Genomic DNA, 26997 nt, shown 5'->3' with positions numbered 1-26997 from the left:
TAAATGGGTACAAGGAGGTTTAAGGTATTACTTTCTCTGCTTTCGTGTGTGCTTGAAATTTTCATCATTGAAAGTTTAATTGAAGAAGAAGAAAGGAGTGGCAGGTGTGTCGAGGCTGTTGAAGGGGAAAGAGTTGAGGCCACCATATTCAAAGAGATCAGGCTGCTACTGACTCTAGCAAGAAGGGCTTGTGTAGGGCAGTGGGGGACGGGGCAGAAGCCAACCTGGAGAAGCTGAATGTGCAGAAGGGGAGGGGACAGAGGCCACCCAGAGCAGAAGACAGAATTTTGGCTGTGAAGAGGCAGGGGGAGGAATTAATTTGAGGAAGGGTTTTTGTTTCAGATGGGAGAGGGTTAAGCACAATTAAATGCTGATGGGAAAACTCATGAAGACAGAGTGGTTGAAAAGACAGGGGAGGGTGGGGATCAACTTTAATGAAGGAGGAGTCATTAGGTTGGGGGTCTGTAGTCCAGTGGGAGAGGCGAAGGTGAGGGCGACATGATTTCGGGGGAGGCCCAGGCAGGAGCGCTGTGGAGGCTACGGAGGGTGCAGGAGGCGGGAGTGGGGAAAAGCGGGGTGTCCTCAGGACCTCCTGTGGCCCGAGGCCCCGTCAACTCTAACTTGGGCTCTCGAGTCTGGGCTGCCTCTCTCAGCCTGGGAGCAGCCCTCGCTGGAGGCCAGGCCTGCCTCTGTGCAACCTGAAGGCTTATGTGGGTGTGGGGGCCCCTCTGGAGAACAAGGCAAGGAGGACAAGGCAGGCAGATGTGCTGGTGGTCAGACCTCCTCGTGACATACCGATTGACTTCACGGCTGACTGTCCCCCATCCCCCAGGGCTTCAACCTGGCTAGTTCCCTTCCCTGAGTCCAAAGACCAGGGCATGTATGTAGGCAGTCCCCCTTTTCAGCTGGTCCCAACAGACAGTGAGTGGGGCTCAGTGAGGGTCAGGGTCCCCTTGCCCAGCTCCGGGGTCCCAGGCAGTCCCCGTTCAGACCAGGTGTTCCTCCATCCCTGGCCCCGTTAGTTCACCCAGGAGACCCTGCCTGACTGCTCCGTCCTTGATGCCACATGCCACTCCCCCAGCCCCGAGGGGCCCCCCAACCCTACCTCCCTTCCCTAGGAGCAGGGGCCCTCGCCCAGGCAGCCCAGAAAGGAAACAGATTTAGGGCAAGGCCCAGAATGAGGACAGCGGCAGTTCTTGGGGACTGTTGGGAGCCCCCAGCACTAGGCACCCCTGAAGGAAGTCACCACATCACCTTGGGCTGAGGAAGACACAGGTTTGCTTGAGATTGGGGATGGAGATGCAACTCACTTCTTGCCCAGCTGTCGGGCCACGTCGCAGCGCTGAAAGCCCTCCAGGTGGTAGAGCCGGCGCGCCAGCCGGCGGGCAGCCTCACTGACGCCCTGGCCCCCGTTGGCCAGTGGGTCTGTGCTGCCAGACTCCAGCCCCTCTGAGCTGCTCAGCTCTGAGTCTGAGTCCGACAGGCCATCCTTCAGGCTGGGATCGCTGAAGAGGGAAGGTGGGGTGGAGATGAGGGGGTCAGAGACCCTTGGGCAGGGGCTGGAAGGTCTCCCAAGACCAGGGAAAGAAGCTCCACTGCATCAGGACAGAATCAAGTTAGACCTCCAGAAAAACCCTCAGAGGAAACCATTAGATGACCAGCCCCTGACCCCACCCAGGCTGGAAAGACCTGGAAGGGCAGGATGGAACCTCAGGCAGTGGGTGGAAGGTCTGGGTGCAGAGGGCCGTTCACTCTGGGCCCTGGCTTATCCTGACTCATTTTGCCTCCTCTGTGTTCTCGGCTCCCAGCCCCGGGCCCTGCCTCACCTGGCCGAGTTCAGCAGCTTGTCCGTGTCCTCCTCCTCCTCCTCCTCCTCCTCCTCATCGTCCTCCTCGTCCCCGCGTGGGCCCAGGGGTCCGTCTTCATGGAAGCCGTTGGGCACCGCCGTGAGAGACAGGCGGCTCAGGACATTCTCGGAGCGGCTGCCAGAGATGGAGCGCCGCAGGGGGCTGCCAAGCACCCCACCGCCACCGGCTGCTCCCATGTCCCCCTCAGACCCCATGTTCCCAGTGCCCAAGCCCGCGCCTAGCTCAGGGCTGTCCCGGGCCCGCTGCTGGATGAGGGGCGTGAGAGGGGCCTCGAAGCTGACGCAGCTGTCGCTCTCATCCGTGAGGCTCAGCATGTCCAAGGAGTCCAGGCTGCTGTACTGGGTGCCCCGCAGCAGCTCCGACTCCACAATCTTCTCAAACGTGGCGCTGAAGCCATCGCGCACATCTGGCTCTCCGGGGCCACCCAGCCTGTGGGATGCGCAGACCAGTCACCGTCCTGCCAGATGGCCCCTTACAGGTGCTAGGATGGCACCAATCCACGTCCGGGAGTTCCCTGGGTGTGGGGAGCCGGCAGGATCGTGTCCTGTTTATTCTCTCAGCCAACCCCTACTGAACACAGGTGCCAGATGCTGGGCTGGGTACTAGGGTACAGCTTGAAAGGGCAGGCATGGTCCTGCCCTCCCTCAGTGCCCACCAGGCCTGGCCCCCACTAGGCATCATTCATCTAAATGAATGAGTGTGAGACTCTCACTCCTGCCTGGCCCAGGAAAGGGGGAGGGGGCTCCTCCTTCCAGGCTCCCCATCACAGCTAGTGTCTCGCTGGGTCACAATTTTGCTGTCCCACAGCCTGGGTGGTTCTTAGCTCGGCTGCCCAGGCCTTGCTTAATGTCACCTCCTCAGAGAGACTGAGGGAGGCAGGCCCAGACCACCCACCACAGGGGCCCTCATTAGTGCCTATCCTCAGGGTGCCCCTTTATCTCCTCCTAGCCCCGCTCAGCCTGTCGCCTTCTGTTTATTCCCCTATTTACACCTGTTTCCCCCACCACACACAAGGCCAGGGAGCAGCCAGCACATAGGAAATCCTCTAAGCCTTGCTGAATGGTGCGCTGGGTGAATGAGTAGATGCCTGTCAGCCTGGAGGCCCACTCCCACAAGCCATGCCTTGTGCTGCCCCCCAGAGAGGCTCTTGCACCAGTGGTTTCCTCTGCCTAGAGTGCACTTCCCTCAAGCTGGAGCCTCCCTTCCACATCCCTTTCTCACCCTGACTGCCCTATTTATAACTGGGACCTACTGCCTCCCCTAGTCCCTCTTTCTTACTTCATTTTTTCCAAGGTACTTGCCCCCTTCCAACATACTACGTAAGTATCTATTATTTTTATGATTTATTATCTGTCTCCTCACTAGACTATAAGCTCCGTGAAAGTAGGAGTTTCTGTATATTCTGTTCACTGATGTATCCCCAGAACCTAAAAGAGAGAGACACACATAGATGAAGCGAAGCCTCTTACCCACTGGGGAGATGCGCAAGTAAGCAGGGAAGTCAGGCGAGGAAGAGGACCAAAAGAGATCAAAACAGAGACAAGGAGAGAAAGAGAAGAGAAGAGAAATAAGAGAGACAAGAATGAGGCAGAAAAGAGATACAAACAACACAGAAAACAGAGACAGAATCAGAGAGACAGAGAGTAACAGATAAAGAGAGAGAGACCGAGAGAGAGGAAGAAAAAGCAAGAGGAAGAAGCAGGCTGAGCCCGGCCCATTTCAGATAAATAAGGGCCCACCATGTGCAAAGAAGCACACCCTGGTTCCCTGGAGGATCCGCCCATGTCCTGCTTATCCCCCAACCCCTGGGGCCTCACAGAGACGGAGTCGTATTTGGAGGATGAAGCAGTGCCCCACCCCCTCCAGGCACTCCTTGGACACCGCAGCCCCCGCACCATGCCTGAGATTTGATTCCTGCATGCTTCCTGGAGAAATACTGACCTGAGAGTGAAACTCTGAGACCACAGCCATCACCCACTCCAGTCCCACAGGAGTTGAGAGGGCAGCCTCATTTAGAAAAGGAAGTAGGGGAAAGTGTCACACTGGGTCACAAGTAGGCTGCCCAGCAGGGGGCGGGGGTGGAAGCTGCCTCTACTGACCTCTGGGAGGACAGGAGGGAAGAGAAGGGCCACTGCCCTGGCCGCCAGAGCAGACACCCCAAATCTGCCCAGCAGCTCTCTCTGACAGGCCCGTATGGGGTCCTAGAACAATAAGGTAGAGTCCTGCCCTTGGGGGCTCATCCCATGTCAGAACCATGAATGGTTCCCCCACATACCCCACCCTTTCATGCACATGAGCACACTTGGAGGGCAGTTTTGATAGGGGCTTGAAAACCATTAGCCCAGTCTCCAGACTCCCATCTGCCCCACCTTCAGCCAGCCTCCAAAACTATACCACCTAAACACAAACAGCAGTTCCAAGAACCCCAGCCCCCTGCCTGCACCTCACGGGGCCCCACACCACACCAGGTCCTGCCCAGGTGGAAACCCTCATATGGCACGCCCAGTGCATGCAGGCATCTGACCCTGTCTTGGAGACCTAGACACACTCCAGCTAGGAGTGTGTGACTCCAGCTAGGATGCACATGACACATGCATCCACGTGCACACCCAAATGTGCCCCTAATGCACAGGCCAGGCACACCGACAGGCTCACATCTGTCATGCACGCATCTGTCGTGCACGCATCAGTACACAGGCCAAGCATACACATGCATGTCCCCCACACACGTGCTCACACACCTCTTACACACTTCCTGCCCAGAGCAGGGCCTATAGCAGTGTGTGCATGCTAAGTCCCTTCAGTCGTGTCCGACTCTTTGCAACCCTATGAACCATAGCCCGCCAGCCTCCTCTGTCCATGGAATTCTCAAGGCAAGAATACTGGAGTGGGTTGCCATCCGCTATTCCAAGAGCTCTTCCCCACCCAGGGACTGAACCTGTGTCTCATGTCTCCTGCACTGGCAGGCTGGTTCTTTACCACTAGCACCACCAGGGAAGCCCCTGCAGCACACTAAACCTATATGCTTTCTTTTCTCAGCTCACCTTGGGGGCTTCTAACCATTCCCCTGAACCATCCCTACCCGCCTTGTCTAACTGGGACCTCTAAGATGCCAACCCGCTCCACCTGCAGCTGGAGATTATAGAAATAGGGCTGTAACTCCAGGAAGTAGGACTTACTCCAATAAGTAGGAGTTCCTTGTCGAATTCCCGGACGGCACTCAAGGAGGGATAGCTGACAGAGATTAATCTACAAAGCCTACTCTCTTTAGGTCAGTTGTGGAATTGGGAGATTCTCATCTCCAGGAAGCAGAAGGATGAGCCAGATGACCTCCTGCATCAAGGCATTTTGGAACTCTGATCCTCAGCCTGGGATGGAGGGAGTGTGGCCCTCCAGCTCTACATAGAAACAGTCCATGGTGGAAGGGGAGCTGAGGAAGGGATGGGCTCAGAGTTTGGGATGACAGGTGCAAATCATCATGTATAGAATGGACAAACAACATCCTGTTGCATAGCACAGAGAACTGCAATCAATATCTGTAATAAGCAATAATGGAAAAGAAAAAGAAAAGAAAAAAGTTTTTAAACTTTTTAAAAGAAACAGCCCCTGGTGATTCGGGGAACTGAGAGTGGGGACACAACAGGCATGTTGGCCTTTGAAATCTCTCTTATAGCTCTATCTTCCCAAAACAGGGACATCAAATTCCCATTTCATGTATGAGGAAAAGAAGAATCAGAAAGGCTAAGTGGCAAGGCCCAGGCCATGCAGCACTGGAGCAAATGTGGTGACCCCCATTCCGAGACTCCTACTTACCCCAGTGGAGGATCCTCAGTGTCTGGACAGAGGCTCCTGGAGGCATTGTCCCCCTCGGCCAGCCCACCAGCCCTCCAGGGGCTGGGCTCTATAGAGTGTTCCAGAATGTTTGAGTCTGGCCCCAGGGCGAGGCCATTGGTGAGGGAGAGGCCAAGGCTGAGGCCATGGAGGGCCATGTCCAGGCCTTTTGTATGCCCCTCAGTGCCTGCCAGGGTGCCCCTCATTGCATCCCCCAGGTTGGTGTGGCTACTGTTCAGGTCCTCACTGGATGCCATTCCATTCTGGACCCCAGGTTCCTCCTCGGGTTCCAGGCTGGGGTCCCAGGTGGCGCCATCTTCCCCAGGCAGTGCGGACAGAAGCGTATCCTCATCCATGGCAGCCACTGCCTCTCCCCCCGCTGGCCGCTCTAAGGACTCCTTTAGACCTGGCAGCAGATGGAGAGAGAATGGGGTGGATGAGAAAGAACAGGTGCTGGGAGTTCAATGCCCAGGAGAACCAGCACCAGGCAGCCTGCCTGAGGACGAAGAGGTGGGCCCAGATGATCTTCCCAGGACGTCTTAGCTAGAGTCTTGGAGGAGTCTGAGTCTCACTGCCTTGCTCAGGCCAGCCCCACTCACCTATCCCCTGACCCCCAGCCACCACTGTGCCCCAATCCTACCTTCCCTGTTACCTCTTATGTATCTCTGCCGAGTCCTTCAGAATTCACCAAAACCTCTAAGGGAGATCTGGGCTGGGCAGAACTAGGGAAATGTCCAAGACTCCTCCAAGACCACTTCCTGCTGGTGAGTGAGGGAACAAAGCCCCAGGCCAACAGCAGGCAGCCACTTTGCCTCTTTCCATGTTCCCTCACCCTGGCTCCAGGATCCAGAGAAGTGGTGCATGGAGAGCTCTGGATTACGGTCTGCCTTTACAGAGAGAGTTAAGAAAGGAGGCAAGGACATCAATCAGAACAGAGGCCACCCCAGAGAAGCCAAAGTGAGGCCCAGAGGAGGCTATCCTGAGGCGCAAGAACGAGGTGCTGTCCAGGGTGCTGAGCAGGGGCGGCGCCACCCAGGAGACTCAACCGAGATCGGGGCTTCCTCCACCACGCAGTGCCCAACGCTCTGGCTGTGCCAGAGGGAACTGGAGAGGGGGCGGCGGGGGCGCTGGGGTTCCCTTTGACACTTGGCCCCCAGAGCTCACCCAGACTTGAAGAGGGACTCGTGAGGAGGCTCCCATGGGGCCCAACTCACTGTGTGACCTCGTGAGGGTCCAGGTTGGGACCCTCACTGCTCCCACCACGCCAACACCCCCTTCCCTCTGCCTGCTCTGGGTCTGTTTCTCCTCTGTAAAAGGAGGAGACTCATTTTACCTGCCACCTCCACCCCATCCCTTTCTAAACACATCAGAACCAGTTCAGTTTCCCAGAGGCCTCCTGCCCAATCTCAGGTGGGAGGGCAGAGTGATGGGCTGTGTGCCTCGGCCCTCTCTGTCTGTGGCCATTTCTGCCCCACCCCACCCCCAGTGACCTCTGCCAGCAAGGACACAGACCAGTCCCTCCCAAGAACTCCCTTCCACCTCTCTTCAGGCCTCAGCTTCCCCCAGCACCCCCACTCTCCTCTGGAGAAGAGGTGCTGGGGGTTCAGGAAAGGCTGGTGGAGGAGAATGACTGGTCCGCCTTCTGAGCTGCAGAACAAGCTGCGGGTACAGCAACAGGGATTTAAGGAAGGCCCACACTTCCTACACTCACCTGGTCATCACCTGGAGGAATCTGTTAAATACAGGCCCTCCCCCAGGCCTCCTGAATCAGAGTCTCTGGAGAATGGGTATAGTGACCTGTTACTCTTATCATATGGCAAGTTTAGGAAACACTGTGTTGGACTCCAGGAGAAACTTCCCGCATAGAGATGAGCCCGGAGAGGAAGGTGAGTCTACTCTGGGGTGGGGGCTCCTGAGCAATTGGAGGGAGGTTTGTCACCACAGGACCACTTAAGGTTCATGTGCTCCTTGGTTTTCAAACATGGAGCAGAAGAGAGCAGGAGTGATGGGGGATCTGGGCCCTCAGCCCACGCACCCCTGAGTGTCGCCTCCTAGAGTTTTGAAGACTGTATGAGCAGAAGATTTTTACTCTAAAAAAAGAAAACTTCCACAGACTTAAAAAAAAAAAAAAAGAAATGTGACAAGCCAGGCCCCAGACTATCTGGGCCCTGATCCTAGGACACTGGGGACCCCAAGGGGCTTGGCACTGAGTGAGGGATTCTTTCTGGTCTGCCCTAAATCCCTTACTTCAGCGGCTATTTCAATCCATTCCCTCAGGTTGTGTTCTCAAGGAGGGAGAACAGGAGGTCATCTCCTCAGCTGAGACTCCTTGCAGGGAGGGAAGCATTTAGAAAGGAAAGAGGAGGGATGACGATGTCTATGGGCCTGCTGCCTGAGTTCTGGTCCTCTGGTCTGCTTTCTAGCCCACAGGCATGGGTGAGCACTGGATCTGGGGCATAGAGCATCAACCCAATTCCACCAGGATCCCTCAGGTTCCCATAGCCACACAGGGAGGCTGAGCCCAGCAGGGCGCAGTGCCTCCCCTTTGGCTGGGGCTCTGCCTGGGCTCCCAGGGAAGCCTAACATTTGAGAGCATAAGTGGCTTCCCCTGGAGCTCAGTCTACACCAGCCCCAAAGCCAGGGTTGTGGACAAATCAAGGACCTCTTGGGAGGCCCCAGGTCACCCCCAACGCCCAGCAGCTGCCTCAGGCTGGCTCCAGCCCTACCTGCCCTGCCATGTCCTCCTGCAGCTGACAGCGTGATGGAGGTTCTGCCAACACTGGGCACGGGGCCGTGTCCTCAGTTTCTGGGGTGGACAGACAAGGGGCACATTGAGCTACACTTTGGGCAGGGGCCCAGAGTCCTTGCCTGGGCTAAAGGCCAACTGAGCCCAGAAAGAGCTGAGCCAGGACCCCCCTCTCTTGCTGGACCCAAGGAGGGGTGCATACAGGGGGGGTCTTCTGAGCAGAATGTAAAATGATGCCCCAGATCCTTGCTCTGAATCACCATGTGCCCTGGGACTCATCACTGTCCTGTCTGACCTTTATGATCTTTATGAATCCATCTGCAGATGGGGGGCATCACCTCCGCTCTCCTTACCCAAGGCCGGTGGGAAAACTTAAGGTCATGAGTGCTGAGAGGGCTGAGATCCAAGGAAGAACAAACACACTACAGAGGTCAAGGAGAAAGGCAGCTACAGCCCACTCTCTCTACTACCGCATTTGACATATGGGGAGACTGAGGCATGGAACCAGGAAAAAGTTTGCCTGAGGTCACAGGGCGAGTAGCTGCCTTGAGACTCAAGAGCAGCCTCTCTCTGCACCCAGATGGGCTGGGAGTACAGGATGAGCCCCCATTTCCCAGACCCTCCCATGAGATCACAGGCTCAAATCCTCCACCAGAAGCGTCTACCCAAAGCAGTGGCCCTGCCCACTTCCAGCCCTGCCGGCAAGAGCAGGGGATGGGAGGACAGCTGGGCCACAGGGCACCCATCCCAAGGAGATGCCGGCAAATGACAGGCTGGCAGTGGCTACATCCCCTGCATCCTCCCTCAGCCAGAACCAGGACCCACTCCAGGCGGTGGCTCTGTGGACTGCCCTTGGGATAACCTTGGGCTGAGCAGCCTCTTTTTCAGCTCCAACCAAGATGGGACCCAGGATGGTAATGGAACTGTGGCTGGGCCAGGTCTCAGGTGTTCCTACGACAACCCTAGCCCCCTTCCCACTTCCCCCATGGCAGGTGGAGCGAGTTGTGAAAACACAAATTACATCACACCCCCTCCCTCACTGGTAACCCCATCGGCTCCCATGGCCAATCTGGCCTCCTCAGCATGGCCTAAAAAGGCTCTGCCTGAGCTGGTTCACGGCCCTCGGCCCATCCCCCACCCCAGCAGCCACACTGGCCTTCTTTCTGCTCCCTGAGCTCATTCCCACCTCAGGGCCTTTGCACCAGCTGTACCCTTGGCCTAGAATGCTCCTTCCCTAGATCTTTAAATGACTGCCTCTTCTGTCACTCAGGGCTTAACTCCAACGCTGTCTCTTCAGAGAGGTCCTCCCTGATTACCGAGCACTCTTTCACATTTCTTCACAGAGCACTGTGTCTGCTAAGCACCACTTAGCAGACCTGAAACTCCATTTTCCATTTGTTTCCTTATTTTCTGCCCGTCTCCCTCACTAGCTGGTGAGTTCAGTGCGGGTGGGGACTAGGTCATGTTCACTGCTGTCTCTCCCAGAGCCTAGAACAGGGCCTGGGAAACAGTGGTCACTTTTTAAATATTTGGCAAATGAAAACCTAGAGATTACCATCATCCCCACTGTAGGCAGAGGCTGAGAGGTTGAGGACCATGCTCAGGGTCACAAAGGTGGAAAGTGACAAGGCTGGTGTCTGCTTAGAATGACACAGGACTGTCAAAGGGATAACTTTATAAAGTGCCTTCCATGCTGGGACCCAAGCCAGGGAATGTGGGAAGCTCAAGAAAAGGGCTGGAGGGCCCAATATGTTCTATAAGACAGAGGGCAGACGCAAAGGTGCAGGCGCCTGTGCACGTCTGTGAGCAAGCATACAGTACCGCATTGGTGGGCACAAACACACGTCCACACACACACTTAGACACAAAAACACACACGGAGGGAGGCAGCAGCCACTCAAAAGGTGGTCCCCCAGTGGGATGTGAGGTGGGATGAGGAGTCCAGGGGCCTGGGGCAAGGTCTAGGGCAGTTAGACCTACATCACTGGGCAGCTGGCATTGAAACCATTCTCCTCTAGAAGCTAGGGCAGGAAAGGGACAACCCAGTGCTTCATGCTAGAGCAGGGGGTCGGGGAGACAGGCACCCACAGTGACCACAGCCACACCGGTGGCATCAGGCAGCTGAGTGGATTTGGGAGGAGATGGGGGAGTACAGGCCCACTTAATAGAAATGGAAGAACATGAGGCAGAGCTGGGATAGGGGACCTGTGGTGCTGAGTACTACCCAGCTTGAGGACAAGCCAAATCTAAGAGTGGGTGGGATGTCCAAGGCAGGGTATATATGGGGACTGGGAGCAGAGAAAATCATTCTGGAATGTCAGTGTAGAGGCAACAGTGATCACAGTGTCCCAGAGAGCAGGGCTGGGAGCCAGGCACTCAGGTGTTGCCCTTCAGGGTGCTAGGGGAGCTTGGGCAAAGGAAACCCTTTTCTGGCCTCATTTCCCTGTGTGCATTGAGATTCCCAACCATTTCTAAGCCTGAGACCTCCTTGAGCATCTGATGGAGCTCTGGATCTTGCTCCAAGCAGACTCACACAATGCACAACATTTGTGTGTGTGTTGAGAGTCTCGTGGACCCCTATGGCCCATCCATAGAAACTGGGCATGAACCCCAACCTGGACAATCCCCAAGGACCTTCCACCTCTGACACCATCCACTCAGTTTCATGAAGGCTGCTTTCAAGAAAAGGAAAAAAAGCTGGAAAACTTTAATTCTCAGCTTTATTCTCTGCCTCCTGGGAACCCAAGCTGAACACCCCCAGTGGTTCCACTGCCCTTCCCCCAAATTTGTGTGACACTAACTGACTCCCCAGTTCATCCAGATTTCAGCACATAAGCTGGAATCTTCACACACACACAAACACACAAGGATTGTTAAGTAAGGTACTCAGTGAAAAGGGCAGGGGTGTTGTAAGTGCTCAGAACAGACCTTGGCCAGCTGCACCCCATACCACTCACAGGGCCTAGGCCGGCCCAGCTCTGTGTGCTCCAGGCCTCCAAGAGAACCTGCTGAGCCGCTGACAGCACAGGCACCAGGGAGGTGGGCCCCTGGATCACACAGCTCACCGCGCTTCCCCATAACTTCTGCCAGCTGAGCAGTGTGGAGGCCTGGACCTTGCTGTCGCCCCAAAGCTATGAGCACACTCCTAGGCACAGGTCAGCTAGGCGTGTGCTTCCTCTGTGATCTATCTGCCCAGGGCAGGATAGGTGTCCAGGATAGGCATGTCTAGCCAGGAGCCTTGAGAACTGCCCTGCTTCTATTCCCCAAAGTGACCCTAATCCCTCTACTCACCTGGTCTTCTCAGCTTGGACCACCTTGTGCAGCAACAAGTGCCTCAGACGGAACAGTCCAGGAGGGGGGTCAGCGCCCTAACCCTGCAGTCAGGCAGACCTAGCTTCACATCCCACAAGCCGTGTGACCTCGGGACAGTTGCCCACCTCTCTGAGCCTCAGACCCCTCTGCGGCAACATGGGCGGTGGGGTGCTAACAGCATCTGCCTCTCAAGGTTGTAGGGAAGACAGAGGAGATGCTGCGGGTGCAAGGCTCAGCTCAGAGTTGGGCACAAGTGCTCAGGGACGGGCAGCAGCTACTGCTCTTCCAGAACCATCTCTCAGGTCTGCAGGGAAGCAAGCTGGCTGCCATGCTGGGGACGGAATGCACAGGAGAGCAATCCAGGACACCTAGGGGTCCCAGCAGACATCCGCCCTGGGCAGCCTGGTACTGAGGCGGCAGCATCAGAGACTCAGCCGAAGGGTGAAAGCAGGGGAATGGCTCCTGTGGGGACCAGGAGGGTGGGACAGAGAGGGTGCCCCTCCCTTTCCTGAGGCAGGTGAGGACCCTACAGTCCTGGCCCCAGGCCAGGCTCCCTCCAATCTTTCCATCTCAAGGCACAAAAGCCACATTGGGTACAGGGCAAGGGCCAGAGGCCTGGACCTCCCTTAAAAGGCGCCCATCCCCTACAGGTGATGTCAATCTGGGATTAACCAGGAGCCCAGCACCACCCGGCTTTCCTCCTCTCAGCCTGGCCCCTGGGGAACCAGCTTTGCCTTTGGTCGTGGGGGTCTAAAAGGCCTCCTTTCCCATGGTCAGCAAGCAGAGGTTCCTAGAGCTAGTGTACATTTGCATCTTATTTGCATGTGCCCCACAGCCTGCTGGGACTTTAGGAGCCCCCGGGCCCATCTCTGCAAAGGTCATTCTTTGACATCCCCCAGCTTACTTCACTCTGTACCCTCCGGCCACTTGGCACCTTCATTTGTTTAGCATTTGCATACATCTGCATGCTGGCTGGAGAGCCCTCAACACTGATGAACTTCACAGCGCCTGCTGTCAAACCTCGAATCAGGTTTATAGGTGGTGAGTCTGCCCTCAGCCAACTTTCCCTGCAGGGCGAGCCCTCAGTTATGCGGGGCAACAGAGGACAAGGCTGCTCTGGTTAAGTTGGCTGCTGCCTGTCTTCCTGGAACTTCAGTTGGCACCTGGGATTCACTCTGCTTCTTGAGTCACATTTGAGCCATGAGCTTGTAGACTGAGAGTTGAACCCCAAAAGCTACAGTGAACTGACCAAGGGCAAGTCCTCCCAACAAGTCCTGCCTTGGCTAAAAAGCCTGGGTCGGGGCAGACTCCAGGGGCTCAAACTCTAAGCAGCTTCCCCTCAGTCTAATTCAACAGCCAGAAGAGGTAACCAAGAAACGTCATACTCCCTTCTCCCTGCCCAATTTTCACTTACCCCACACCCTCCAGAGCCTCATGTTGTTCTTTATCTACCCTGCCTCTTCTCTGCCTGCTGCCCTGAGACCTTCCTCCTCACCCTCTCCCAACCTCCTGATTATGTCATGCTGCTTAACCCCTCCCTTGCCGAGTACCCTCTTCCCCTCCTTCCCTCCTCTTCCCCTCCCCTCTCCTGTCTCTGCTTCAGGCTTCAGCACAGGGTCTGTGCTGGGCCATTGCACGATCGCCTGCCTGTCCCCATCTCTGAAACTGACCCTCCTATTCAGCCATAGCCCACCGATGGGAGACCTAGGGGCTGGTATAAGCCTCACCTCTTGATGGACAGTCCACAGGGTAGGAGATAAAAAGAGAAGTCAGGAATGACACCAGTGTTTGGAGCCTGAGCACCTGGAAGGATGGAGGCACCATTTCTGAGATGGAGAAGACTGGATGGAGCAAGTTTGGGAAGGAAGATCAGGAAAAAAGGAGCTCAGTTTTGGACAAGTTGAGTTTGAGGTGTCCAGCAGACATGGTGGCCAAGATGCTGAGTGAGCTATTGGAGCTCAGGAGAGAGATCAAGATTCGGGATACAAATTTGGGAGCTGAGAGCACACAGGCAGTGTGTAAAGCCACAGGACTGGATGATGTCAACTCAAGAGTGAATGCAAACGAGGAAGAGCATTCACTCAAGGGCTGAGTCCCGGGCACTCCAATGTTATAAGGTGGCAGTGGGAGCGAAGGAGGTCAGTGGGGAACAGGACAATGGATGTTCTGGAGGTCAAGGAATGCATTTCAGGGAAGAGGGAGAGACTGAAGGTGTCAGATGCTACAGATGAGGACTGAGGCCGTTGCATACAGCAACACGGAGGTCACTGGTGACCCCAAGAAAAGCAGTCAGTGGACAACCTTTCTGGGGTGTTTTGCTATAAAGGGGAGCACAGAGATGCAGGGATAGCTGGCTGAAGAAAATGGGAGTCATCTTTTAAGACAGGAAAAACAATAACAAGATATCTGCTGATGGAATGATCCAGTAGAGGGGGAACCTATAAAGCAGGAGGGGGCATTTGCTGGAGCAGTGTGGGCCCCCCACATTATAGGCCCCCCTCTGCTCCACAAGGGGACCGGATCTCTTGCACAACAGAGGGTGTCCTCAACCAGGAGCAGGGATCCTTCACCCCCAGGGATGGGGAAAGGCAGACCCACGGGTGCAGTGGCCCACAGATGGGTGAACACAGCACTGGCAGTCCAGCTGCTTTTGCTTTCTCAAAGAAGCAGGAGGCAAAGTCCTGTGCTTTGAGAGCGGACTTCAGGAGAGAGGCTAGGGCTGAAGGCAGGACAGAAAGAGTGAAACAGCTACCACGTAGGGAGTGAGGGGGTGGGCCTGGACCCATGTGGGACTGCGCAGCAGTGCTAAGGACCCACTTGAAGTTCATGGATTTGAACTAAAAGTGAGACCAGTCAGGCAGTGGATTTTCTTAGCCCCATTCAGCAGCGCAGAGGGTGGAGGGCAGACCAGACACTGGATTTAACCAGGGTGGGGGCTCTGCCAACAAGTATGAAGAAGCAAAATGAAGTAAGGGACTTGGGGGGCCTGCAAGGCAGTGTTCATCCTGACTTTCATAGTGGCAGCTGCCTCTGAGCCGGCCCTGTCCCCCATCAAAGGCCCACCCCTGCTGGTGCCTGAGAGCCCCACTATCCCACCCCCTGTTGCAGGCTGTATGTGGCCTTCCCTCCGCCCTCATCCCAAACAAGCTCCTAAGAGGGTGGTCCCAGGTGGCACCACAACCTGGCGAGCTCTCCACACACTGTTCCTTTGACCTGGAAAATACCTCAGACCTCACACACTGAAAACAGCATTCTCCACACCCTCCCTAAGCCATCCTGTGACTGCTCCCTGACCAACACCAGTGCTCATCACTCTGCCTCTTAATCTCTCCTTATTCCATCCCTTTTCCACCCCCTCCCCACTCCAGCAGGGCCATCACACAAATCCCTATCCCCCCAACCGCCCCCCATGCACACTGCAGCCTCAAACCAGTACACCAGCATCTTGTGTTGGACCACATCAGGGCCTCCTTCCCGTCTTTATCACCACGCCAGCCCTGCCAGCCACGCCAGCCTCTGCAAAGTGCCTCTCCAACCACTCACATCTGCCTCCTTGCTCCACTCTTTAAAACCCTTCAGTAGCTCGTGGTACCCTGGGGAAAGGGCCAGCTGTCAGCCCACATTCTAGGCCAGCGGTGGTCCGGGCCCCACCCCCTTTCTTCCTGTCTCCCCCCTAGGCTCTCCACTGTCCCCCCAGCCTGTGCCCCTCGCTGCTTTTTCGGGGCTTCTTCCCCACTCTGACAGCACCTGCCCTGAGTTGCGGCTCATCCCATCCACACCCCTGAGGCTGTGAACTCCTTGAAGGCCCCGTCAGCATCTGCCTAAGCACCCTTCTCCAGCATACGGTCTGAATGCAGATGACCAGGTGGATGAAGCTTCTGGAGGTAAGGAAGAAGGAGGAACGGGATTGAAACAAAGGGATTCCTTAGCCAAGTGACCTAACTGAGCACCACTATTATAGCGCAGCTAATGACAAGTGCCTCCTGATGGGAGGCAATGAGAAGGACACGACATCACCTATGGGACATTCTTACCCCAAAAGGCTTAACCTGAATCTATTCATGAGGAAGCAGTAAGATAGATCCAGAATGTGGGGCATTCCACATGAACACTGACCGGGGCTCTTTAAAACTGACACTGTCATAAGAGACTTAAAAAAAAAAGCAGACAATTGTTCTAGGTTAAGAGAGACTAAAGAGACATAACTAAATGCAATGTGCCATTCTTTATCAAAAAAAAAATTTTAACCTATAAAGGACATTACAGGGACAACTAGAGAGATTTGAATATGGAATTATATGAGTTTAGGTGGCATCATTAAAATTTCTTGGATATGATTAACAGTATAGTCATTATGTATGGGGCTTCCCTGGTGGCTCAGAGGTAAAGAATCCACCTGCCAATGCAGGAGACACAGCTTCAGTCTCTGGGTCGCGAAGATCCCCTGGAGAAGGAAATGGCCACCCACTCCAGTATTCTTACCTGGGAAATCCCATGGACAGGGGATCGTGGGGGACTACAGTCGATGGGGCTGCACAAGAGTTGGACACAACTTAGCAACTAAACAACAATATTATGTATTGTAGAAAAATGTCCTCATTTCAGGAAATTTATACTGAGTACTTCAAGCTGAAGTGCTATGATATCTGCAACTTACTTCCAGAAGTTTCAGAGAGAAACAAATGTGGGCAAAATGTCAATAACTGACAAATGGAACTCTCTAGGCAAAAGGTATGTTGATACGGGTGTATATATATATTCATACAGTGAGTGTCCACTGTCTGATTAGGTGTGACAAGACAAAAAGTTACGGGGGAGGAAGGAACTGGAGGGGGACACTCTAAAGAGGGGAGCTCAGGGCTGGGTGTGGAGGCACAGGGGTCACAGGAAAGGGCAGTTCTCATGCAGCAGCCTGCACACTGGGTGCGGGCCCGGCCCGGACGCTGGAGTCTCCCGGGCCAAGCAGACACAGTCCTGGAGAGACTCACCCCCTAACGAGGTCAAGCTAACATATGGGTACACCAGCTTAGAAGGACAGGCCCTGCGGGAAGCAACCAGGGCCCAGGGAGACCAGCAGGGCAGCCCTCAGCTGGGGCAAGGCTATCCAGAGCAGGGGCCCTAACCCACCTCTGCCTGAGCCATAGCAAGGAGCTGGGTCTGGCCCAGGCCCACCCCCCCAAAAAAAACCCCAAGGGGCAACAGTCTGAGTGTATCCTCCTGTGTGAGGAGCCAGGCTAAATATGGAGCCCAGACATAAGATGCCGCTCAAAACAGATTTTCCTGGAAAAGACCATCTGGCACAGAATGTCTACAGCATCGTCTGTCGCGAGAGGCAGTGTCATTCTCCTGTAAGCCAACGTCGTCCGGGACAGGAATGCCTCGATCCTGGCTCTCTAGAAGACCCCAGCTGAGCGCCTCAGTTTTCTCCAAATTCACCTCCTCGCTCCAGAAGTGAAGGTGTTCAGTCCCACCACCCTCCTAACTTGCATCTCCAAGGAAGAAGAGGAAGACTGGGGACAGAAGTCCCAACTTCAAATGGTTCTGTATACCTTGTGCTCAGCCGGTTTTGACTCTGTGCAACCCCATGGACTGTAGCCTGCCAGGCTCCTCTGTCCATGGGATTTTCCAGGTAAGAATACTGGAGTAGGGTACCACTTCCCCATCCAGGGATCAAACCCACGTCTCGTGTTTCCTGCATTGCAGGCAGAATCCCTACCCATTGAGCCATCAGTTCCGCCCAAGTGCAGATCCTGATTCTGTCACTTACTAACTAGGTGACTTGGAACAAGCAACTTTTCCTGAGCTGACTCTTTGCGACCCCATGACTATAGCTCACCAGGCTCCTCTGTCCATGGAATTCTCTAGGCAAGAATATTGGAGTGGGTAGCTTTTCCCTTCTCCAGGGGATCTTCCCAACCCAGGGATCAAACCCAGGTCTCCTGAACTGCAGGCAGATTTTTTACCATCGGAGCCACTTGGGAAGCCCTCCTGAGCCTAAGTATCCACTGAACAAAAACAATGGGCATGCTTCCCTGTGTACAAGAGTATTGAGCACCGTGGCCATGCATGAGTATGGAAGCTGGGTGACAACATGACCCCCCACCCCTCTCTCAGTCCTGTCAAGAGCAGCAGCAAGTCCTTCTTTCCAGCTAACTGCTCCACCCCCCACTTCAGGAAACACTCAGGGTCAGATCAGCTGGGGAGCACACACCTGTAGCTGTCAGACCAGGACAAGCAGCAGGAGGGAAGCCCCTCGGGCTGCCACAGCGCACTCCTGGGACTACAAGGGGCAAGCCACCCAAGCACTGTGGCTTCAGTCCCCCACTGCAAAGGCACCAGCAAGGGAGGCCTTCCAAGGGCTTTCCAGTCAACCTCCTCTCTTGAGCTGGGTCACAATCCACCCACTCATCCCACTGTGTGGAACCCTCTGGTTCAGCCATGACCTAGGGACCTGCCCTGTTTCCACCAGGACCAAACTCTGCAGTAGCCCCATTCAGAAGGCACTGTCTCTCACCACAGGCTGGGGAAAGGGGGCTCGTGAGAGGGCAAGTGGGCGTGGCATGAGAGATGTGAGGTGAGTAAAGAGGGCGTCTGGCCCACTTTGCTGATTCAGAGGTCACAGGTCATAGAATTTGCAGTGTCGCTGGGAGGCGGTATTTCTAACCTCTCAAGGAAGAGGTGGGAAATGACTATATCTGCCCAGGGCAACAGACTAGGCTTGGAGGTGATCCCAATGCCCCTTCCCCACTCTACTTTGAGCTGTCTGAGTATCCTCCATTAAGCAGCTCTTGTTTCCAAGGTCTGAAAGAAGGAGCTGGAAAACCCAGGAAAGTCCAAATGCCTCTCCCCAAGCCCAGGCTGCCCACTCACCCTGGCCAAGCTCTGAGCCCTCTCCTTGCTCCTCATTCACCCACTCATCGAGTTCAGCCTGGTTTATCCTGAGCTTGCCAGGAATTCTTAGACCCACTTCCATTATGACTGATGGCCCCAGTTCTCTCCCAGGGCCCCCCATGATGGCCCTAAGGTGAAGGGATGGGCTGAAGCAGCAGGCCCCTGGACTGGTGCAGAGACAATGCCCCCAGTTCTAACTCAGGGAGCACCCAGGTCCTCCAGGGACAGCAAGAGTTAGAATACGTCCTTCTGGGTGTGTGTGCGGGGGGTGTGCATCCGGCAGAGGGTCCCCACATCTGGACTCCCTGCCCCACCCCAGCCCCACCAGGGACTCAGAGGACCCCTCCTTCCCTGCAGCTGCCATAGCCATTATGTGCCTCCTGGCTTTGCCCGCTGCTGCCTGCCACGCCCCCATACAAGCCTTGCTCCAGCGGCAGAGCTGGGAGCCGCTGAGGCCTGGCCGCCAAGCCAGGCTGTCAAAGTTGGGAAACTGGAAACAGAAATAAATCCTCAAAGCTGCTCCGTGGTAAAGGTGGCTGCCAGCAGGCCTGGCATCGAACACCCCAGGTCCCTGGCCACCAAGCTCCCACTGGCACCCCATCAAGGTACACATATACACTCAGATTAGGCATATGGGGAGGGGGCATCAGGGGACAATCGGGCTGCCGGCCCTAATCCTCCCTGCAGGCTGGCCTGGGGCTCTCTAGCCGTGCCCTCTCTCCCTGGCCCAGACTCTGCCATCCCGGGCTTCCTCTTTCGGCCCCATCTCCATGACAACCGTATCCTTCGGATGCTCCAGCCGCCACGGAATTGATCTCGCAATGTAGCTTTGTTAGCAGACCCAGGCGGGCACGGAGGGCGGAGGGCGGCGCCGCCACCCAGCATGCAGCCCCCCAACCACAGCAGCCCCTCCCGGCCCCCAGCCCGGCTTCGGGAGGGGCGGGGTCCGGGAACACGCCGGCCCTGGGGACAAGGTGGCCCCGCGCGGCCCCACTCACCGCTCCTGCTCCCGGTCGCTGGGTCCAGCCTCTCACGGCGGGGCCATGAGGAGGCCACAGTGGACCGGCCGTCCCGCTCCTCCACCGCCTGTCGGGGCTCCCGCGCTCGCTGCTACCCGTTCAGGTGTCGGAGCCGCGGCTGTGGAGAAGCAGAGCAGAGATGGGGGGGACGGACGGCAGGAGGGAGGGAAAGAAGGCGAGAAGGAGGGAGGGAGGAGCGGGAAGGGCGGGGAAGGGCGGGGGCACTGCGGGCGGGGGGCGGGAGGAACGGATCCGCGAGGCGACAGCGGCCACCCAGGACGCCCGCCCGCCTGCCCGCCTCTCTGCACTGAGGGCCGGATCGCGCAACCCGACCTGCCGCTGAGAAGGGCCGGCCAGACCCGTCCCGCACCAGCCCGCGCCGGCCCTTTAAGAAAGTGGGGGAGGGGAGCACTGCGAGGTTCCGGCCCCCCTCCGAGCCCAGGCAGCTCCGGCGGTCCTCTAAGCCCCGGCCAGGCGGCCAGACCCAACCAGCCCGCTCAGCCGGACCCTAGAGCCCCAGACCCTGAGCCCTTGGGATCCACCCTCCTCGAGGTGGAGGGAGCGGGTCCTTGCCCTCCCCCCTGGTCTGTGGTCTGACTTCTTGCCCTCCACATCCCCCAACACACGCGCGCGCGCGCGCACACACACACACACACACACACGCACGCACACACACACACACACAGATGCCCAGGGAGACCCAAAGGACAGAGAGGAAGGAGGAGTGCAGGAACCAAGGTGGAAGATCCCAGAGAGAGGGAGGCTGAGCCCTTCCTACCTACCTCCAGACCTACTGGGACAGACAGAGGAACGGACAGACAGAGGGACGGACAGACCTGGGCTATGGGGGTAAGAAGGGGGCTCCAGACAGAGCTGGAAGGAATGCAGTGAGGAGGGGTGCAGGAGAGAGGAACAAAAGGGAGAGATGGGGTGGGGGGAAGCGAGGAGTGCAGTCTCAGTGCCAATCAGGAGCCCAGTGCTGCCCCATAGACGCTGCTAGTCACCACCGGGGAGCCTTCCCCCAGCCCAGGACCCTAGCTCTGAGGAGGTGGTTGACAGAATTGTGCTTGGGCTACACACTAAAAAGAACATGCTGGCTGTGAGCCTCCTACAGAGCAAGATTCCACTTCTCAGAGGGGTGATAAAGGCCCCACACACAGGGATCTGGGGAGACAGGAGCTGTGAGAAGCCAGGGAGGGTGAGCAGACCCCGTGCCATGGAGAGGGGAGATCAGATTATAGTCCAGCCCCACCACAGGAAGCCACTCTCCACCCCTCTCCTTCCACTCCAGCCCCCAAGGACTGTTCATTACACCCAGCTCCTTCCCACCTCCACATCTTTGCAATATTCCACCCTCTGCTCCATCAGGCCTTGATCCCGCTGTGCTCGACGAACTCCTACCCAATGCTCAAATCCCTGCTTCCAGCAACTAGACGCACAGGGTCTGAGCTGTGATCAGTCTCCTCCTGCTTCATCTGGGGTACACCTGGAGCTGAGGTTTCATCCACCCTGGTGACACTTCTGCTATTAACTGCATCTCCCATGTTCCAGTGTCCATACCAAATGCTTTCCACGTGTTAGAGTTCACCCTCAAAACAGTCCTACAAACCTATTTTACAGATGAGGAAACTTAAGACTCCAAAAGCATAAGCCAGGAGGTCTGACCCTATAGACACAGCTGAGCAGTTAAGAGGGAAGCCTGGCGGGCTGCAGTTCATGGGGTCACAAAGAGAGGGACATGACCTCGAGACTGAACAACCACAGCATGTTGATGCGTCACTGGCCACTGCCTGTGGGACACTGCACTGTGATCCAGGTGCTGCCTGTGTGACTCCCCACCTACCCCTCCCAGTGGATTTGCAGTACAGACATCACTCTCTCTATTTCTCATGCAAAGAAACATATGTTAAGAAAAAGTGAGAAACTTTCAGGAGATAGTGAAGGACAGGGAGCCCGGCATGCTGCAGTCCACGGGGTTGCAGAGTCAGACACAACTGAGAGACTTGGACATCAACAACTCATGGGTTGGATTATTTCGTCTCTGTCTACCGAAACAGACGCTGAGCCCCTTGAACACAGGTCTGCCTCGTTCACAGTGCACCCCCAGCACTTCATACGCTATACGGCTTAATAACTACATGTGAAAAGAGAAAACAGAGGGAGGGTCCCGCTGTCTCTGCACTTGATCTGGGCCAGATCGATACCAGAACCTCATCCCTGGGCAGGATCTGCTCCCCAACATTCCAAACTCTGGGTGCCTGCTGCAGGGGCACGAGCTGGCCAGAGACAGGAAACGCAGGCTCTAGTCTGCCCACGGCTGCTTCCTGGCTGCATGGCCATGGGCAGCTGCATCCCCTCCCTGAGCCTCATTTTCCCATGTCCGGTGGGACTAGCTCAAAGGGCTACAAGGGACAGTCACAAGGCCCCAGGTGGGCTCTGAGTGAGAGAGCACTTTGGGTGCCATGCGCATGGAGAGAGAGCTACTATTATTATTCCTTGTAGCCATTTTTACCTTGAAAGAGAACAAGGTCAGCATCCCCCCAACCAGCAGCCAAAATGCTCTGTATTCCCTGACATCCCTCTAGGAAGGAAGAATCAGCAACTTCTCCCTCTCCTCCTGAGAGGGAGTCTCAGGAAGGCAGCTCCTAAAGGCTGTTCCCGGCCCACCCAGCCCGCCACAGCCTCTGCCACTGCGAGGCCTCTACCTGACCTCCAGCCTCAGGGCCTCCTGCTCTTCCTCAGCCTGGACAAGGTGTGGCATCCAAGGAGGAGAAGAGGCCAGGACCTGAGACCTATCAACTGGGGGGAAGGCATTCGGGTCTAGCCCTGGCTCAGAGAACACTTGAAACATCCAATTCTCCCATCTGCCAGCTGGGAGACTGAGGCCTGGAGGAGAGACTGGAAAGGGATTCCCCAAGAAATCCCAGGGCACTCAATGAGCACCTACTGTATGCCTAGCTGTGCTCCAACCCCGCCCCCAAGACAGAGGCTTAAGCCCACCAGTCCAGCATCCTCTCCTGATACCTCCCACCTCAAATGTGACATTCTAGGATTCCGCTACATCCCAACCACTCCTAATGACCTCACTTTGCATACGTGGGTCCCCTGACTTGGATGTCTTCCCCTTCGCCCACCCTCACTTGGCAGATTCCGCTCATCGCTGTAGCCCCTTCTAGTCGCTGTCCCTGTTTCTTTGACCCGCTACAACAAAGCTCCTTAAAAAGCTGTGCATGCTCTCCAATTCTTCTACCATTCCCTCATGAGCACACTCCAAGCCAACTCTCATCCTCTCATCCACACTCACTCCACCAACACCACTCATCAAGGTCACCAGCACAGCTGCTGGGCACAGATGTCCAGGTTGGGCACTGCACAAGGCCCCCCCAGTGCAAAGGGGTGGAGAGAGCTGAAATCCAGCCTGCTGCCCTCTCACCATGCTGTGTGCCTGCTGCAAAGTTACCTGTGGCCAAGAGAGAGACACCTTTCCCTTTACACTGAGGGGTCTTGCTTTTGTATGCCTGCATAGCCGGGTCTCTCGGAGGGGCCACCTTCTTCCCAGTATTTGTCCAAAGGGACTCGATAGTGGTCCTATGTGACCAGTTCAGTGCAAATCCAGAAGTCAGTTCTCAAACCTTGTCTTAGGTTATTGGCAGCATTTGACATAGTTGATCACCCTGTTCTCCCAGAAATATGTTCTCCTCTTGCCTTTTCGGACCCACACTGCCCTGGTTCTCCTCCTCCTTCCTGGCTGTGCCTTCTTCTTTTCCTTTGGTGATTCCTCCTCCCCCACCATCTCCAAATGCCAATGTGCCCCAGGGCTCAGGCCTCTGTCTTTTCCCCCTTGCACTACCATGCTGAGCCCACCTTGGCTTCAAGGCCCATCTAAACCTTGATGATTCTCACTGCATGATTCTTCAAGCTCCAAACTTTTCCCCCTTAAGTCAGACCCACAAGCCCAACTGCAGGTCTGAAGGGTCCACTAGGATGTCCAAACAGCAGCTCCAACTTATCCCAACCAAACCTTCCTCATCGCAGCCCACGTCACCACCACCTCCCCTCAGCTCAGGCAGAAGACCTGGGAGTTATCTTTGCCTCCCCTTCTCTCAGCCCCACATCCAATCCCTCAAAAAAATCCCATGGGATTTATTTTCAAAGCAGTCTCAGAGCAGCCACTTGTTATCAGCTCTAGTGCCACTGCCTGGCTCGATCCTCTCTCACCAGGATTATTACTGTAACCTCCTACCTGGTCCCTTCCTTCTTCCACACAGCCCCACTATCAACATTCCCAACACTGCCACTGAAGGGATCCTGTTCAGTTTAAGTCAGCTCATGTTATTCCTCTGCTCAAACTCTTCAAATGGCTCCCTTGTCACTAAGGCTCAAGCCAAGTCTTGCTGCAAGGTTCTACTACAATCTGCCCCCAGTCACCTCTCTAATCTCATACCTGTCCAGCCACACTGGCCTCCTGACTGTTCCTCTAACATACCAGGCACACTCTCACCTCAGGGCCTTTGCATGTGCTGTCCCTGGTGCCTGAGACATCCTCCCCCAGGTAGCTGCATGACTCACCCCTGACCCCCTTCAGCTCTCTGCTCAAATGTCACCTTCTCCAGCCACCCTATCTAAAATCCTACTCCCTCCCTTACCCACATTTCCCCTTCAGCTGCTTCCCTTTCCTCCATAACACACATTTGCATACTACGTGTTTCCTCACTTACTCTGGTTACTGTCTGTCTCCCTCCACTACCATCACTGGACCATAAGTTCCAGGAGGGCAGGAAGTTTGTTCCGTCACTTCTGTAACCGTGCCATCCTCTTCCCTCATCATGGCACATGCTACACTGTGCCATTACTGTCCGGACTGGATGGTCCAGGAGGGCATGGACCCTTCTCCCATCTCTTTGGGTCCCCAGCTCCTCCTGAGCCCAAGGCCAGCACATGATAGCCACCAAGAACGTGGTAAAGCCAAAGAATGGATTCATGAGAGGTGATGGACAAACGCACACATGGCCCATGGGACTCTGACAGGGCCCAGGGTAGGAAAGCTGTGCAGTGAGGAGCAGGCGAGGAATCAGAGTGGCCAGAGGTGGAATCCTGGGAGCCCCAGGTTCTTGTCTGTAGACCCCCAACATTACCTGCAATTCTTAGGTTAACTGGGAGGAAGTGGAATGTGAAAAGACCATTCTCGTTGGCAGCCCCCTGCCCACTATGAAGCTAATGATTCATCCATTTATTCAACATTTACTGGGTACCTACTGTGTGCCTGTATGCCAGGCTCTGTGAAAGTAGGGTACAGGCCCTGAATGAAGTTCTTCCCTCCACAGCTCACAGCCTAGCAGATGATTTCCCAGGGGAAATGTCTCTGTAGGTGGAGCCTCCTGGGGCAGGCAGCTTATCTGCTTCTCTCCATTTATCACAAGATGAAAACAAATTTTAGGTATGGATGTTACTAGTCTCCTGCCTTCACTCTCACCCAGACTGTGAATTCCAAAAGGGCAGGAACTGTGTATCTTGTTATTAGTGGATCCCAAGCATCTAGTAGGGGCCTGGAGTGTAGCTGGAGCTCAACAGGTACTGAATGATGGGGACAAATGAATGAATAAATGAATAGTAGACTGGGAGCAGGCCCCTGAAGAAGGGGAGGCTTGCAGCCAAGAGGAGAAGGCAGGATGAGCAAGGTGAGGTAGAGAGAAGGTCCCCTGGAGGACAGCAAGGCCACGTGGAGGAGAGAAGGGGGGCTGCTCAGGCTCTGAGAGCTGCCTGGCCCCCTCCCTCCCCCAGCGCATGTGGCCCTGCCAGTACTGGTCCAGGGCCGGTGGACAAAGCCCCACAAGGAGTGCCAGGGACTCTCAGTGCCTAGAGACAGCCGGCCCCGGGCCCCAGGCACAGGCAAAGCCCGGCCCAGAACTTTGTCTGAGGGCCTTTGTGGGCCTCTGGGAGCCAGTCCAAGGAGAATGCCGGGAACTGGCCAGGGTGGGATGGGGTGCGCCCCCTGCTTCCGGAGGTCCAGCTGGCCATCCAGGCCTGGATTAATGGGGGCGTAGGAAAAGGATCTCCTGCTCCCCAAATCCTTACCCTCTGGGGAGCTCACAACACCCCATCTCAGGAAGTGGGGGCTGCTAGGATGAGAATGGCCAGTAAATCCCATCCAAGTCACTGAGGTCCAGGGGATGGGGCTCAGCTGGGGCTCAAGAGTTAGGGTTGAATCTGACCCTTCCCCTCACCCCATACGTTGCCCCAGGAAGCCCAGCCAGAAAGAAGAGGAAAAGGCTTTTTCAAAGCAAAGGGACATGTCAACTCCTGCCCGGGGAGGCACGGCCAACCGGGATGGTCCAGGGAGGGCGAGCTCAGGGCTAGAAGAGGAGCAGAGCGGGGTCCACGAGGGGTCTCGGTCTCCCTCTGCTGGCCAGACTCAGAATTACCAGAGCGTCTCGCGTCATAGGGCCACGCACCGTCCTCAGTCCTCTGCGCCGGGCAGCCCGTTTCCCTCTCTCTCTCACTCACCCAGAAAGGAAGCATAGACGTCATATGGGCCATCGCTCTGCCTCAGCACCAGGCTCAGCCGCGCCTCCAAGGTCCAGTCGCAGGACCTCTGTAACCAGCCTCGGTCCTGGGATGCTTGTTCATTCTGAAAGTCCTTTACCTGCACCAACCTGAGTATTTCCTTAACTTGGCTCAGGTTGTCTCCGAAATCCATGCTCTTCCGCAATACAGATGGAAAACTGAGGCTCTACTGGTTATCCTATGGTGATCCAGGCCCCTCTTTCTTGGAACTGAGGGGCGTGCTAGTCACTTCTCCCCAGCGCACTCGGGAAGGCAGGAGTCTAACCGGTTGAGAAACGAGAGGCCGCCCCGCCCATCCCCTCTCGCAGCCCTTCAGAAAACAGTTCAGGAATGGGTTCTTTTTAGGTCGGGGCGCCATCTGCTGGTGCTCATAAGAATTGCGCCTGCGCCACCATGCACAACCGTGGGCTGAGACCTCGGGTAACAATTAACAGCAGATGACTTTTATTAAGACTGTTATGTGAGCCAGGTTCATGCTAAGTTCTTCGCATTATCTCATTTCACACATTATCTCATTTCACCCACACGGAAACCCTATGAGGTGGACATGATTCAGCCCATTTTACCCAGAAAGGCACTGAAGCTAGGAAAAATAAGTGACCTAGGGCAAAACACACCTCTAGTGGAAAAGAGCCCACACTCCACCCCCTGGTATGCACTTTGTCCCTGGTGTATTTTAATTGGGCTCTTCCTCCTGCACTGGAGGTGATGGGGAACTGGCAGCTCTGGAATGAGCTCTATTAGGGAAGACCTCCCGCTTCCCACT

The 26997-nt window shown here is 55.8% G+C and overlaps 1 protein-coding gene across 2 annotated transcripts in view; it reads right to left on the bottom strand.

Moving 5' to 3' along the window:
* The window catches only part of PSD2 (pleckstrin and Sec7 domain containing 2), a 60047-nt gene extending 33526 nt beyond the window's left edge, over window positions 1-26521 (bottom strand). The window contains exons 1-5 of one of the 2 annotated variants that reach the window (XM_042250957.2): window positions 26172-26521; window positions 19647-19785; window positions 5682-6105; window positions 1827-2297; window positions 1311-1505 (exon numbers count right to left, since the gene is read on the bottom strand). In XM_042250957.2, coding sequence (XP_042106891.1) covers window positions 1311-1505; window positions 1827-2297; window positions 5682-6055 — 1040 coding nt within the window. In that variant the 5' untranslated portion in view covers window positions 6056-6105; window positions 19647-19785; window positions 26172-26521. Of the gene's footprint in view, window positions 1-1310; window positions 1506-1826; window positions 2298-5681; window positions 6106-19646; window positions 19809-26171 lie in introns of those variants that run through there. The other variant, XM_027970304.3, reaches the window with a different exon arrangement.
* Window positions 26522-26997: the final 476 nt, after the last annotated feature.

Source organism: Ovis aries, chromosome 5 (genome assembly GCF_016772045.2).
Source record: "Ovis aries strain OAR_USU_Benz2616 breed Rambouillet chromosome 5, ARS-UI_Ramb_v3.0, whole genome shotgun sequence".
In the NCBI taxonomy this organism is placed as follows: Eukaryota; Metazoa; Chordata; class Mammalia; order Artiodactyla; family Bovidae; genus Ovis; species Ovis aries.
Note: the sequence above shows the minus strand (reverse complement) of the source record. Positions and strands in the feature narration are given on the sequence as shown.